At 24.6% G+C, this 17,473-nt stretch overlaps 1 protein-coding gene across 1 annotated transcript in view; it reads left to right on the plus strand.

The window, feature by feature from the left end:
• Positions 1–17,473, plus strand: part of fbn2b (fibrillin 2b) — an 83,232-nt gene that overhangs the window by 61,729 nt on the left and 4,030 nt on the right. Inside the window, exons 37-46 of the mRNA XM_073844561.1 lie at positions 1,923–1,991; positions 2,074–2,199; positions 3,796–3,921; positions 3,995–4,144; positions 8,257–8,328; positions 8,414–8,539; positions 8,614–8,739; positions 10,663–10,788; positions 10,875–10,991; positions 16,425–16,549. Of these exons, the coding sequence (XP_073700662.1) occupies positions 1,923–1,991; positions 2,074–2,199; positions 3,796–3,921; positions 3,995–4,144; positions 8,257–8,328; positions 8,414–8,539; positions 8,614–8,739; positions 10,663–10,788; positions 10,875–10,991; positions 16,425–16,549 (1,163 nt within the window). The remainder of the gene's footprint in view (positions 1–1,922; positions 1,992–2,073; positions 2,200–3,795; positions 3,922–3,994; positions 4,145–8,256; positions 8,329–8,413; positions 8,540–8,613; positions 8,740–10,662; positions 10,789–10,874; positions 10,992–16,424; positions 16,550–17,473) is intronic.

Here is a 17,473-nt window from a genome sequence, read left to right on the forward strand (position 1 = left end):
TTTGTATGTCATTTTAGTTAATTTTTTTGGTTATTTTAATAATTAAATTAATGTACTTTTAATACAATTTCACTTTGTTTTCATTTTTATGTTTAGTAACCTTGATTTATTTTATAAATTTGTCATATTAATTAAATAAAATGACTAACTTTTAGTTAAGTATTTTTATATATATATATATTTTTTATATATATATATATATATATATATATATATATTGAATTATATATATATTTATATAGTTTACCTTTTAATGTTTATTTTAATAAAATATTTATATTTAATTAATATATCATATAAATAATTACTTAATATATTAGTAATATACTTAATATTTGTCTCTTTATCATTAACAAAAATATTTATTATTATATATATTATTTATCATCAATTATATATCAATTAATTTTAAATTAATAAATTAATATATATATTAGGGGTGGAGCCGAACCCAAATACGTTTTTTTTTAAATATTTATTTTCAGTTTATGTTTAGTAAACTTTGTTTGTATGTCATTTTAGTTAATTTTTTTAGTTATTTTAATAATTAAATTAATGTACTTTTAATACAATTTCACTTTGTTTTCATTTTTATGTTTAGTAACCTTGATTTATTTTATAAATTTGTCATATTAATTAAATAAAATGACTAACTTTTAGTTAAGTATTTTTCTATATATAAATATATATATATATATATATATATATATATAAATATATATATATATATATATATATATATATTTATATTTATATAGTTTACTTTTTAATGTTTATTTTAATAAAATATTTATATTTAATTAATATATCATATATAAATAATTACTTAATATATTAGTAATATACTTAATATTTGTCTCTTTATCATTAACAAAAATATTTATTATTATATATATTATTTATCATCAATTATATATAAATTAATTTAAAATTTCCATTAAACGTTATTTAATTGAAATTACAAAAATAAAGGTTAATTAAAAACACATTCGAAAAATTCTATAAATAATTATAATATATATATGGTAACACTTTACAATAAGGTTCATTAGTTAAACCTTAGTTAATGTATTAACTAACATGAACTAACCATGAGCAATACATTTGTTACTGTATTAACTAATCTTTATTACCGTTAGTTAACGGAAATACAGTTGTTCATTGTTTGTTCATGTTAGTTCACACTGCATTAACTAATGTTAACAAAATTTTAATAATCCATTAGTAAATGTTGAAATTATCATTAACAAAGATTAATAAATACTGTGTAAGTGCAGTTCATTATTAGTTCATGTTAACTAATGTGGTTAACTAATGTTAACTAATGAACCTTATTGTAAAGTGATATATATATATATATATGTATTAATAATTATAATTAATAAAAATATGGTATTATATGTATAAATTAAATAACATTATACAAATATATAATATTATTATTTTAGTTTCTTGTAGAGTGTAACAAAAACGCAAGCAATATACCATTATATCGGTAAATGTTTAGCATCAGCCGATATATCTGTGTCATAGCTACAGTAAAACCACTTAAAACTTCAATTCACAGTATTTTTTTAATAAAATTATTCATTGTTATTTTAGTTTCTTGTAGAGTGCAACAAAAACACAGCTAAATATTTACCGATATATCGGTATATTACTTATTTAGCATCAGCCGATATCTGTGCCGTAGCTACAGTTAAACCACCTAAAACTTCAATTCACACGATTTTTTGTCTCATTTACTGTCATTAAATGGTGATTCGTACATATATATCATTATTAATGCTGTCAATCACTCTGCTTTCTAGAAATCGGTGCAAGCATCAGCCTTTTAAAAACAGTTGAAAACGCCTAACACAGTCATTTTTCCACGAGCACAAACTGACTGTATTGATGCTGAATTGTGTGTCTCCTCACAGCTGAGTACAAAACGCTGTGTCCCGGAGGAGAGGGTTTCCGGCCCAATCCCATCACTGTCATCCTGGAGGGTAAGAGCGGATCCCCATGATTAAGGACATGCGTTTGTAATGATGCCTATATTAATAATCGGTGTCTCTGTCCCGCTCGCAGACATCGACGAGTGCCAGGAGCTGCCGGGTCTGTGTCAGGGAGGAAACTGCGTCAACACCTTCGGCAGCTTCCAGTGCGAGTGTCCCGCCGGATACTACCTCAACGAGGAGACGCGCATCTGCGAAGGTTTGAACCGATAACAGCTCATTTGAGGCGCTGATCGTTTACGATCGGTTCATTTTTAATGTTGTTTAGTGACCTTAAATAATTTTGTATGCATTCATTTATTTATTTGTGTAACTTACTTTTTATTAAATATAACAATAATTAATTAAACAAGGTTATTTAAATAATTCAATGTTAATATTATATGTATATTAATATTTGTAATATTATAATTATTTATAGAATTTTTGCAATGTGTTTTTAATTAACCTTTATTTTTGTAATTTAAATTAAATAACGTTTAATGGAAATTTTAACCTAAACAAATTATATTATATTATTTAGTAAATTATATTGTTAATGAATATTTAAAAAAAAATATTGTTATGAATCATTTTATTAAATTTATAATTTTGTTTAATTTTAATAAAATTAAATAGCAATTTTATAATAAATGCAAAAGTATTTTCATTTATATTACCATTTATATTCTAAATTTAAAAATTTAACATCTAATTTACTTTAACTTTAAATAATGATGATTGCATTTTAGGTACTTTCAATTAAATATTTGTAGATTCAATTTTTCTAATTTATATAAATATTTACATTTAAGAACTTTTACTTACATTTTACATCAAATTTTAATATAAAGTAACCTTAATTTTTGAGTGTATTTTTAATTAATTATTTTGTGTAATTTTAAATAAATACAATAATTAACTGCGAAATAATGTTATATTTATATGATCATTTTACTTTATATTTTAAATGTATATATTTCAATTGAACAATTTTACATTTATTGAATTTTAATGTTCAGTAACCTTGATTTTTTTTTATGACTTTATTAATAATTTATAGTGTATATCATTGCAATTAAGTAAAATAATTAACTTAAATCACTTTATAATAAATGTATATAAGAATTTTAATTTCTTTCAATCCATATTCATATTTAATCGTTTAATTTTGTGCAATTTACTTTTAAATGGCTTAATTTCAATCAAACGTTTATATTAAATGTATATATTAACATTTGTAATCATTAAATTAATTTACTTATACTTTACTTTTGTTGAATCTAAATGTTAATAATTTCCATTTATTTCATGAATGTGTGTTTTACCGAATTAATTAAATAACATTTATATTTATATTTCAATTGATTGTAAAATGGATTAATTAAATTAAATAAATTGAATTATTAAAATATTACTTTTGTTGAATTATTTTACGTGCAACTTTAGTTAAATAAAATACTTTTTTAATAAATAATAATAAAAAATGTAATCATTAATTTTATTTAAAATTACAAAATTGTATATTATTTTGTAAAGTTTAGTAACTTATGAATGTATTTTTATGAATTTGCGCAATTTACTTTTATTGAAATTATTAACACTATATAATAGATTTTTAATTCATTTTAAATGATTAAATAATTGTAATAAAGTCATGCAGATTTGTTAATTTCAGCAAACGTCTACAAATTTGTCAAGACAAAAAGCCACTGAATACTTTATATCTATATATATATATATATATATATATATATATATATATATATATATTTATATATATTTATTTTTTTTATTTATTTTTTTTCTCTTTCAGATATTGACGAATGTACTGCACACATCGGCATTTGCGGTCCGGGAACCTGCTACAACACGCTGGGAAACTACACCTGCGTCTGTCCGCCTGAATACATGCAGGTCAACGGAGGAAACAACTGCATGGGTAAGAGATGCTCTTCCAGCATTTTAGGACTGAATTAACCATTTCTGGAGCTCATCTGTGTGTTTTTCTGCAGATATGAGAAAGAGCGTGTGCTATCGCAACTTCAACGACACCTGCGAGAACGAGCTCTCCTTCAACATGACCAAGAAGATGTGCTGCTGCGCCTATAATGTGGGCAAAGCCTGGAACAGACCCTGCGAGGCCTGTCCCACACCCGCCACATGTGAGTTTGACGTGGTATTCGAGAAACTTCAGACTAATTGAGGAGAAATCTTTGAGAAAATACACTGGCTTTACTATTCATTATTGCACAAAAAAAAAAAAAAACTAGAAAATAGATGATATAAAACTAAATTCATTGCATAAAATAACACAATTAAATATATAGAAGAAGAAAATAAATGTATGTAAATATAAATCAGTTAGCTGGGCCTTGGTTTTCTGATAGTGTGGCATTTAGACTCTATTTGCATTGCCGTTGTGTTTTCAAAATAAAATAAAATAAAAAATAATTGCATTGCATAAAATTAAAAATAGAAATTAAATATGTTATGGATTTCTGAGGGTGTGGCATGCAAATTTAGGCTACTTTTCGATTGCATAAAATCAAAAATATAAATAAATATATTTTATGATTTTTGAGGATATCTGAGAGTTTTCCATTGCATAAAATATAATGGAATAAAATAAAATGCAGTTCATTGCATAAAATAAAATAAAATAAATATTTGGTTTCTGACCAGTTTAGTGTTTTATAAATTAAATTAAATGAAAACATTTTTAGGCAGACATTAGTTGTGCCTTGGTTTCTGACCAATTTAGTGTTAAAATTAAATTAAATTAAATTAAATTAAAAGATTGGTTTCTGACCAAATTAGTGTTAAAATCAAATGAAATCAAATAAAAATATTTGGTTTCAAACCAATTTTGTGTTTTATAAAATAAATAAAATAAAATAAAAATATTTGGTTTCTTCCATTGCATAAAATATAATGGAATAAAATAAAATGCAGTTCATTGCATAAAAAATAAATAAATAAATATTTGGTTTCTGACCAGTTTAGTGTTTTATAAATTAAATAAAATAAAAACATTTTTAGGCAGACATTAGTTGTGCCTTGGTTTCTGACCAATTTAGTGTTAAAATTAAATTAAATTAAATTAAATTAAAAGATTGGTTTCTGACCAAATTAGTGTTAAAATCAAATGAAATCAAATAAAAATATTTGGTTTCAAACCAATTTTGTGTTTTATAAAATAAATAAAATAAAATAAAAAATATTTTTAGGCGGACATTAGTTGAGTCTTGGTGTCTGACCAATTTAGTGTTAAAATAAAATAAAATAAAATAAAATAAAAATATTTGGTTTCTTCCATTGCATAAAATATAATGGAATAAAATAAAATGCAGTTCATTGCATAAAAATAAATAAATAAATATTTGGTTTCTTACCAGTTTAGTGTTTTATAAATTAAATAAAATAAAAACATTTTTAGGCAGACATTAGTTGTGCCTTGGTTTCTGACCAATTTAGTGTTAAAATTAAATTAAATTAAATTAAATTAAATTAAATTAAATTAAAAGATTGGTTTCTGACCAATTTAGTGTTAAAATCAAATCAAATCAAATAAAAATTTGGTTTCAAACCAATTTTGTGTTTTATAAAATAAAAAATATTTTTAGGCGGACATTAGTTGTGCCTTGGTTTCTGACCAATTTAGTGTTAAAATTAAATTAAATTAAATTAAAAGATTGGTTTCTGACCAAATTAGTGTTAAAATCAAATGAAATCAAATAAAAATATTTGGTTTCAAACCAATTTTGTGTTTTATAAAATAAATAAAATAAAATAAAAAATATTTTTAGGCGGACATTAGTTGAGTCTTGGTGTCTGACCAATTTAGTGTTAAAATAAAATAAAATGAAATAAAAATATTTGGTTTCTTCCATTGCATAAAATATAATGGAATAAAATAAAATGCAGTTCATTGCATAAAATAAAATAAAATAAATATTTGGTTTCTTACCAGTTTAGTGTTTTATAAATTAAATTAAATAAAAACATTTTAAGGCAGACATTAGTTGTGCCTTAGTTTCTGACCAATTTAGTGTTAAAATTAAATTAAATTAAATTAAATTAAATTAAATTAAATTAAAAGATTGGTTTCTGACCAATTTAGTGTTAAAATCAAATCAAATCAAATAAAAATTTGGTTTCAAACCAATTTTGTGTTTTATAAAATAAAAAATATTTTTAGGCGGACATTAGTTGTGCCTTGGTTTCTGACCAATTTAGTGTTAAAATTAAATTAAATTAAATTAAAAGATTGGTTTCTGACCAAATTAGTGTTAAAATCAAATGAAATCAAATAAAAATATTTGGTTTCAAACCAATTTTGTGTTTTATAAAATAAATAAAATAAAATAAAAAATATTTTTAGGCGGACATTAGTTGAGTCTTGGTGTCTGACCAATTTAGTGTTAAAATAAAATAAAATGAAATAAAAATATTTGGTTTCTTCCATTGCATAAAATATAATGGAATAAAATAAAATGCAGTTCATTGCATAAAATAAAATAAAATAAATATTTGGTTTCTTACCAGTTTAGTGTTTTATAAATTAAATTAAATAAAAACATTTTAAGGCAGACATTAGTTGTGCCTTAGTTTCTGACCAATTTAGTGTTAAAATTAAATTAAATTAAATTAAATTAAATTAAATTAAAAGATTGGTTTCTGACCAATTTAGTGTTAAAATCAAATCAAATCAAATAAAAATTTGGTTTCAAACCAATTTTGTGTTTTATAAAATAAAAAATATTTTTAGGCGGACATTAGTTGTGCCTTGGTTTCTGACCAATTTAGTGTTAAAATTAAATTAAATTAAATTAAAAGATTGGTTTCTGACCAAATTAGTGTTAAAATCAAATGAAATCAAATAAAAATATTTGGTTTCAAACCAATTTTGTGTTTTATAAAATAAATAAAATAAAATAAAAAATATTTTTAGGCGGACATTAGTTGAGTCTTGGTGTCTGACCAATTTAGTGTTAAAATAAAATAAAATGAAATAAAAATATTTGGTTTCTTCCATTGCATAAAATATAATGGAATAAAATAAAATGCAGTTCATTGCATAAAATAAAATAAAATAAATATTTGGTTTCTTACCAGTTTAGTGTTTTATAAATTAAATTAAATAAAAACATTTTAAGGCAGACATTAGTTGTGCCTTAGTTTCTGACCAATTTAGTGTTAAAATTAAATTAAATTAAATTAAAAGATTGGTTTCTGACCAATTTAGTCTTAAAATCAAATCAAATAAAAATATTTGGTTTCAAACCAATTTTGTGAAATAAATAAAATAAATTAAAAAAATATATATTTTTAGGCGGACATTAGTTGAGTCTTGGTGTCTGACCAATTTAGTGTTAAAATAAAATAAAATAAAATAAAATAAAATAAAATAAATAAAATAAAATAAAATAAAATAAAATAAATATTTGGTTTCTTACCAGTTTAGTGTTTTATAAATTAAATAAAATAAAAACATTTTAAGGCAGACATTAGTTGTGCCTTAGTTTCTGACCAATTTAGTGTTAAAATTAAATTAAATTAAATTAAATTAAAAGATTGGTTTCTGACCAATTTAGTGTTAAAATTAAATTAAATTAAATTAAATTAAAAGATTGGTTTCTGACCAATTTAGTCTTAAAATCAAATCAAATAAAAATATTTGCTTTCAAACCAATTTTGTGAAATAAATAAAATAAATTAAAAATATATATATTTTTAGGAGGACATTAGTTGAGTCTTGGTGTCTGACCAATTTAGTGTTAAAATAAAATAAAATGAAATAAAAATATTTGGTTTCTTCCATTGCATAAAATATAATGGAATAAAATAAAATGCAGTTCATTGCATAAAATAAAATAAAATAAATATTTGGTTTCTTACCAGTTTAGTGTTTTATAAATTAAATTAAATAAAAACATTTTTAGGCAGACATTAGTTGAGTCCTGGTTTCTGACCAATTTAGTGTTTTATAAAATAAAATAAAATAAACATATATGGTTTATGACCAATTTAGTGTTTTATAAAATAAATAAAATAAAATAAAATAAAATAAAAAACACTTTTAGGCAGACATTAGTTGAGTCCTGGTTTCTGACCAATTTAGTGTTTTATAAAATCTATAAAAAATAATAATAATAATAATAATAATAATAATAAAATAAAAATGAGATAAAAATATTTGGTTTCTGACCATCATTAAAAGTCTCCACACTGATTCTATAGTGACTGGTTTGTGTTTATCCGTGTCTTTGTGCAGCCGAGTACCAGCTGTTGTGTGGAAACCAGGCTCCAGGTTTCATCATCGACATCCACACTGGAAAACCCATCGGTGAGTCACTTCTCAACATCTCAGCATCTCACTTCATCAACATGTGATTTATCATCACATCAACACCACATTTCTATCCCCTCAGACATCGACGAGTGCCGCGAGATCCCGGGAATCTGTGCTAACGGCGTCTGCATCAACCAGATCGGCAGCTTCCGCTGCGAGTGTCCAATGGGCTTCAGCTACAACAACATCCTGCTCATATGTGAAGGTACTGACCCCCGACTGCCTTTACACTAAACATCGCTGCCGTATTTCTTGACTTACGCCTTCTGTCCGCTACAGATATCGACGAGTGCAACAGCGGTGATAACCTGTGCCAGCGTAACGCTAACTGCATCAACATCCCCGGTAGCTACCGCTGCGAGTGTTCGGCCGGATTCAAGCTTTCGCCCAGCGGAGCCTGCCTCGGTGAGTCCGCCTTTAGTTATTTACATGATAAAATAACATCATAAAAATTTGAATGATTTTTTTTTAATGTAGTTGTTAAAGTTGTGGCATTCAAATTCGGGCTGCATTTTATAAAATGTAAATAAAATGAATTTTAGTAGGCAGCAATTGACACAATTTGAGATTTTTTTTTTGCACAGAACCACTTGCATAACTTTATCAGGTACAATATGCGCTGGTATAATGTTATCGATATTAAAAGTGCAACGAAAAGCGCAACTTTCATTATTTTGAGTATTTACATAATATGATTTTGGTTGTTCTTATTTTTCAGTGATGTTTTGTTTACCTTTTCTAGTCATTGTGGCAGCAATAATTGAATCTAGAATTATTTCTATTATTTGATTTTATTTTACTTTATATTTTCTGAGACTGAATTAAGACCGAATGACTGCTAAAAATCATTTATATTTATATATATTTTTATTTTGTTTTTTATTTTATTTTATTTAAATGGACCCTGAATTTGAATGACACACCTTCAAAAACCAACCCATCTAATGACTGTTTTTAATATATTATTTTTATTTCATTTTATTTGATGTAAATAGACTTTAAACTTAAATGGCACTAATTTAAAAAAAAACAATCCATCGAATGACAGCTCAAATTATTTATTTTTGTATTATTTTATTTTATTTATTGACTGCCTAAATAATTAAATTTTATTGTTTAATTTAATTTTATGCAAATCTTTATTTTTTATTTATTTTTTATGCACATTGAGTTTGAATGACACCCATCTAATGACTGCTTAAATTATTATTATTTTTAGTGTTTTTTAAATTACTACTAAAAGTATTTATATTTATTTAATTTTAATTTTATTTGATTTTTTTATGGAAATGAAATTTGAATGACACCCATATAATAAGTGATTAAAATAATTTCTATATAATTCAAAATAATTCAAACTCCATTTCCATAAAAAAAAAAAAAAAATGCTTTTTAATTATTTAGCGTTTTAATTTTATTTATTTATTTATTTATTTTAATTACTGCTGAAAGTATTTATTTTTATAGTTTAATTTAATTTAATTTTATATTTAAATTTTATGCAAATTGCATTTTTATTTAATTTATTTTAATTACTGCTGAAAGTATTTATAAATTTATTTTATTTTCTATTTTAATTAGATTTTATGCAAATTGCATTTGAATGACACTCATCTAATGACTGCTTAAATTATTTCTTATTTCATTGTATTTATTTTAATTACTGCAAAATTTTATATTTGTTGTTTTATTTTATTTTATTTCATTTTAAAAAATTTATTTTACGCAAATTGAATTTGAATGACACCTATCTAATAATTGTTTAAATTATTTATTTATTTTTATTTTATTTTATTTTAATGGTGCCAACCCACCTAATGACTGTTTAAATATATATATATATATATGTGTGTGTATGTATATATATATATATATATATATATATATATATATATATATATATGTGTGTGTGTGTGTGTATATATATATATATATATATATATATATATATATATATATATATATATTTTTTTTTTTTTTTTTTTTTTTTAATATTCATAATGCTTCCATCTGATTTTGGGGCTAATTAGCATGATCCCTTTTAGTAAAACATATTTTTGTGAATCACTGTTTAAATATATATATATATATTTTTTTTTTATTTATTTATTTTTTTTTTATTTTTTTTTTTTTAATATTCATAATGCTTCCATCTGATTTTGGGGCTAATTAGCATGATCCCTTTTAGTAAAACATATTTTTGTGAATCACTTTCATTTTTATATTCATTCCCACAATGCTTTTATAATATGAGCATCTTTATAAATCACAGGCGGTTTTCCAGTAAACAGCTCAGTGTAATTGTGTTGTTGTGCGGTGTTTGTTCAGACCGCAACGAGTGTCAGGAGATCCCGAACGTGTGCAGTCATGGTGAGTGTATCGACACTCAGGGCAGCTTCCGCTGTCTGTGCCACAACGGCTTCAAGACCACACCAGACCAGACCATGTGCATGGGTGAGTGTCTGCAACCAGTTTTCACTTGTCAGATGCTCTGAAACAAGTCTCGCGTGTGATCACCTCAATCTCATTGTCTCTGGCAGATATCGACGAGTGCGACCGACAGCCGTGTGGAAACGGCACCTGTAAGAACACAGTGGGCTCCTACAACTGCTTGTGCTTCCCTGGCTTCGAACTCACGCACAACAACGACTGCATGGGTAAGAAAACACCACTATTACAACTAATACAGTTTGTAGATTGACCATAATGTGACTGGAAACCCGTTGAGTTACACAGCAATAATATGTGTCCATAATGAATCTGATTACGTGTTATATTAGTCCCTTTTTTTCTTTAATCAGAATGAAACTTTACAGTTTACAACCTTTTAAACTCTTAAAATACATAATTAACCATTTTATCAGCGCTAAACACTGTTTCCTTTCCTTTAATCAAAATGAAACTTTACAACTTCGCAATTTTAACATTCATTTAAAATGTTTTAGCTGGATTTTAAGCCTGTTAACCTTTTTAAAATAACTTACAATTTAATATTGTAAATAAATGTCCATACTGTCAGCAGTAAACACTAACTTTACCATTTTAAATGATTTAAAACATTTTAGCATGATTTTAACCATTTAAACTCTAAGTGATTAACTATATGATATTGTAAAGAAATGTTCACATTGTCAGCAGTAAACACTGATGTGTTTCCCTCCGAAACTTTACAATTTTAACATTTATTTAAAACGTTTTAGCAGGATTTTGTCCCTTTAAGCTCTTTTTAGTAATTAAAAATTTTATGTTGTAAAGAAAGTCCAATATTATCAGCAGTGAACACTTAAATGCTTTATTTCCTTTAATCAAAATTAAACTTTACCACTTAAAAAAATATTTGAAACTTTTTATAATGTGATTATAACCATTTTAACTCTTTAAATACATAGTTAACTATTTAATATTGTAAAAAAAGGTGCATATAGTCAGCAGTAAACACTAAAGTGCTTTAACCAAATACAATTTTAAAATTTATTTAAAACGTTTTAGCAGGATTTTAACCCTTTAAGCTTTTTTAAGTAATAAAAAATTTAAGATTGTAAACAAATTCCCATATTATCAGCAGTGAATGCTTAAATGCTTCCTTTCTTTTAATCAAAATTAAACTTTACTACTTAAATTATTGTAAACTTTTTATAAAGTGATTTTAACCATTTAAACTCTTTAAATACATAGTTAACTATTTAATATTGTAAACTATTTAATATTATACCCTTTAAGCTGTTTTAAAACAACGCTAAAACGTTTTAAATGTTAAAATTGTAAAGTTTCATTTTAGTGTTTACTGCTAATAATATGGTAATTTGTTTACAATATTAAATAGTTAATCACTTATAAAAGTTTAAATGGTTAAAATCATGCTAAAACGTTTTAAATAACTTAAAATTGTAAAAGGAAACACTTCAGTGTTTACTACTGATAATATGTACCTTTATTTACAATATTAAATAATTAACTATGTATTTAAAGAGTTTAAATGGTTAAAATCACATTATAAAAAGATTAAAAAAAAAATTTTTGAATTGTAAAATTTCACTTTGATTGAAGGAAAGGAATCATGTAAGTGTTCACTGCTGAAAATATAGGAATTTCTTTGCAATATTAAATTGTTAATTACTTAACCCTTTAAGCTCTTTTAGGTAATTAACAATTTAAAATTGTAAAGAAATTCCTGTATTATGAGCAGCAAACACTAAAATGTTTCCAATCCGTTTAATCATAAATGAAACAATTTTTAACATTTATTTAGAAGTTTTAAGTGTGATTTTAACCATTTAAACTCTAAGGCCTGGTTTCACAGACAGGGCTTAGGTTAAGCCAGGAATAGGCCATGGTTCAATTAGGATAATTAAGCAATTTTTATAAACATGCTTGCAAAAAATCATTACTGATGTGCATCTTAAGACAAAACAAAGGCACTGATATATTTTAAGATCAAACTGTGCAATTTTATTTCAGTTGAAACAACTCAGACTTAAATTTTAGTCTAGAACTAAGCTTAAGCCTTGCCTGTGAAACCGGGGGTTAGTGATTAACAATTTAAAACTAAAGAAATTTCCATTTTATCAGCAGTAAACACTAAAATGTTTCCTTGAATCAGAAATGAAACGAATTTAGAAGTTTTAAGCGTGTCTTTAACCATTTAAACTCTTTTAAATAATTAACATTTAATATTCTCAAAAAATGTCCATATTGTCAGCAGTAAAATGTTTCCTTTAATCAAAAATGAAACTTTACCATTTTAACATTTATTTAGAAGTTTTAAGTGTGATTTTAACCATTTAAACTCTAAGTGATTAACAATTTAATACTTTAAAGAAACGTTTTAGCGTGCTTTTCCTTCTCTTTAATCAAAAATGAAACCTTTTTACAACTTAAGTTCAATTAAAACATTTTAACGTGATTTTAACTATTTAAACTCTTTTAAGTGATTAACTATTTAATATTGTAAATAAAGTTGCATATTATCAGCAGTAAACACTAATGTTTCCTTTTCTTGAATCAAATATCAAACTTTACAATTTTAATTTATTTAAAACATTTTAGCGTGATATTAACCATTTAAAATCTTTAAGTGATTAACTATTAAATATTGCAAAGAAATTACCATATTATCAGCAGTAAACACTAAAATGTTTCCTTTCCTTTAATCCAAAATGAAACATTACAGTTTAAACATTTATTTAAAACATTTTAGCGTGATATTAACCATTTAAAATCTTTAAGTGATTAACTATTAAATATTGCAAAGAAATTACCATATTATCAGCAGTAAACACTTAAATGTTTCCCTTTCTTTAATCAAATTGAAACTTTACAATTTTAAAATGTATGTAAAACATTTTTCTAATGTGATTTTAACCATTTAAACTCATTAAATACATAGTTAACTATTTATTATCTTAAATTATAAAACGGTTAGTTCCATTCCTCAATTCTGATTGGTCAGCAGCTGTGTCGTATTCATGATCCGGCACTGCTATGACCGCTTCACTCAACGGTTTTGTGTATCATTGAACCCCCTTAGCAACCACCCTTAGCAACGTAAACACAGCTGCAGCAGTTAGGGACTACTTTTTACAGCGGAAGGCAGTTAATGATTTTACTTTATGAAAACGTACAACTTAATATATATAAATTAATATATATTTTTGATTTTAATATTTTTATTGTGTGGTAACCGTTTTATAAAAGCAATAAGGTACTTGAGGCCGTGCTGTATCATGAATAAATCACGGCTGAAGGGGTTGCAGGCACTCCGCTTCGCGTCGTGCCTAACAACGCCCTTCAGCCGTGATTTATTCATGATACAGCACGGCCTCTCGTACCTTATTGCTTAAGTAAGCTGCATATTATCAGTTTTAACGCTTCGCGTCCCCTTCGCGTCGTGCCTAACAACGCCCTTCAGCCGTGATTTATTCATGATACAGCACGGCCTCTCGTACCTTATTGCTTAAGTAAGCTGCATATTATCAGTTTTAACGAGTAAAAGGTTTTCTTTCCTTTGATCAAAATAAAACTTTACAATTTTAAAATGTGTTTTAACTTTTTTTCTAATGCGATTTTAACCATTTAAACTCTTTTAAGTGATTAACTATTTAATATTTTAAATAAAGTTGCATATTATCATTAGTAAACACTAAAATAAGTTTCCTTTCCTTTAACCAAAATTAAACTTTACAATTTTAAAATGTATTGTAAACTTATGTTTAACCATTTAAATTCTTTAAACATAGTTAACTATTTAATATTGTAAATAAAGGTGCGTATTGTCAGCAGTAAAAACAAAAAGTTTCCTTTTATTTAATCAAAATGAAACGTTACCATTTTAAAATGTATTTTAAATTTGTTGTATTGTGATTGTTAACCATTTAAACTCATACATAATTAACCATTTAATATTGAAAAGAAAATTGCACATTGTCACCTGTGAAGACTAAATATTTCCTATCTTTGATCAAAATGAAACTTTACAATTTTAAAATGTGCTTTAACTTTTTTCTAATGCGATTTTAACCATTTAACCCTTTAAAGACAGTTAATGATTTAATATCATAAAGAAATGTGCATATTATCAGTTTTAATGAGTAAATGTTGCCTTTCCTTTAATAAAAAATGAAACTTTACAATTTTCACAGTTATTTTAAACATTTTAACATGATTTTAACCATTTAAACTCTTTTAGGTAATTAAAAAAATTAATACTGTACAGAACTTTCCATATTATCAGCAGTAAACGCTAAAATGTTTCCTTTCCTTTAATCAAAACTAAACTTTACAATATTAACATTTATTTAAAACATTTTAGCGTGATTTTAACCCTTTAAAATCTTTTAAGTAAAGAAATTTCCATATTATCAGCAATTTCCATATTTCCTTTAATCAAAAATTAAACTACAATTTTAAGTTATTTAAAACATTTCAACATTATTTTAACCATTTAAACTCTTTTAAGTGATTAACTATTTAATATTTTAAATAAAGTTGCATATTATCATTAGTAAACACTAAAATAAGTTTCCTTTCCTTTAACCAAAATTAAACTTTACAATTTTAAAATGTATTGTAAACTTATGTTTAACCATTTAAATTCTTTAAACATAGTTAACTATTTAATATTGTAAATAAAGTTGCGTATTGTCAGCAGTAAAAACAAAAAGTTTCCTTTTATTTAATCAAAATGAAACGTTACGATTTTAAAATGTATTTTAAATTTGTTGTATTGTGATTTTTAACCATTTAAACTCATACATAATTAACCATTTAATATTGAAAAGAAAATTGCACATTGTCACCTGTGAAGACTAAATATTTCCTATCTTTGATCAAAATGAAACTTTACAATTTTAAAATGTATTGTAAACTTATGTTTAACCATTTAAATTCTTTTAACTATTTAATATTGTAAATAAAGTTGCACATTGTCAGCAATAAAAACAAAAAAGTTTCCTTTTATTTAATCAAAATGAAACGTTACGATTTTAAAATGTATTTTAAATTTGTTGTATTGTGATTGTTAACCATTTAAACTCATACATAATTAACCATTTAATATTGAAGAGAAAATTGCACATTGTCACCTGTGAAGACTAAATATTTCCTATCTTTGATCAAAATGAAACTTTACAATTTTAAAATGTATTGTAAACTTATGTTTAACCATTTAAATTCTTTAAACTATTTAATATTGTAAATAAAGTTGCGTATTGTCAGCAGTAAAAACAAAAAAGTTTTTTATTTAATCAAAATGAAAGGTTACGATTTTAAAATGTATTTTAAATTTGTTGTATTGTCATTGTTAACCATTTAAACTCATACATAATTAACCATTTAATATTGAAAAGAAAATTGCACACTGTCACCTGTGAAGACTAAATATTTCCTATCTTTGATCAAAATGAAACTTTACAATTTTAAAATGTATTTTAAACATTTAGTATTGTGACTTTAACCATTTAAACTCTTTAAATACATATTTAACTATTTAATATTGTAAATACATTTGCATATTAGCAGGGAAGACTCAAATGTTTCCCTTAATCAAAATGAAAAACTTTACAATTTTAAATGTAATTTCAACTTTCTTTCAGATATCGACGAGTGCAGCGTTCACGCCAGTCAGGTGTGCAGGAACGGCCAGTGCATCAACAGCATGGGCTCCTTCAGGTGTCTGTGTCTGGACGGATATAACCTGACGCCGGACGGCAAGAACTGCGTCGGTGAGTCTCCAACTTCATTAACCAGCTCACCAACACGCCGTCTGTTACTCTATAGATCATCGATACACTCCAGAACCGCAGTAATGCTTTACAGTCCTCACTATAGATCCCCGAAACCTCTCGATCCATTAACAAGAGAGGGTTTCAGCAGATTCAAGCTAATTAAACACTTCAACATCTATAGCATTGATCAGGAGTGCAGATCTACAGGGAAATGCATCTCGTGTTTATTACCGTGGACCGAATTAGCTATATTTATCTATATTTTAAAATAAAAGTCCCCATGCATATTGCTTTTGTTAGCAATATATTTACATTTACAAATATATTTTATATATTAATCACATTTTTTTATAATGTTACCACTACAAGTATTTTATTTTGATAGAAATTGCATTGTATTAGTTGTGTACGTTTATACATAAATTCTAGATGTTCTTAAATATGCATTTTTTATTTAATAATATTTTGCAATCGAATGAGATGAAACAGGATATTTTATTAATTGTATTTAGCAAACACGTAAGTATAAATCTTATGTTTTAATGTATTATTTTATTCACTGTAAGTTTTTTAGTTTTATATTACTAATATTTCATATATTTTCTACAATGATTATGCAATATGTCGCCATAAATAACTATTATTTTATTTTATTTAGATAAAGTAGGGTGTTTTATTAGTTTTACTTGCATAAAATGTTTATAAATAAGATATATACATATTTTGTAATGTTTTAGTGCATATCTAATATTACTAATATTATAATACATTTTACACATTATATTGTCTTTACTAAATATTACTTTATTTAGATAAAGTAGGTAATTTTAGTAGTTGTACCTAGTAATTTGTAATTAAATTAAATTAAATATGGTGTTTTATTAGTTGTATTTTAACAAAACTGAATGTTTTGCTTT

Source organism: Garra rufa, chromosome 7, assembly GCF_049309525.1.
Source record: "Garra rufa chromosome 7, GarRuf1.0, whole genome shotgun sequence".
NCBI lineage: Eukaryota > Metazoa > Chordata > Actinopteri > Cypriniformes > Cyprinidae > Garra > Garra rufa.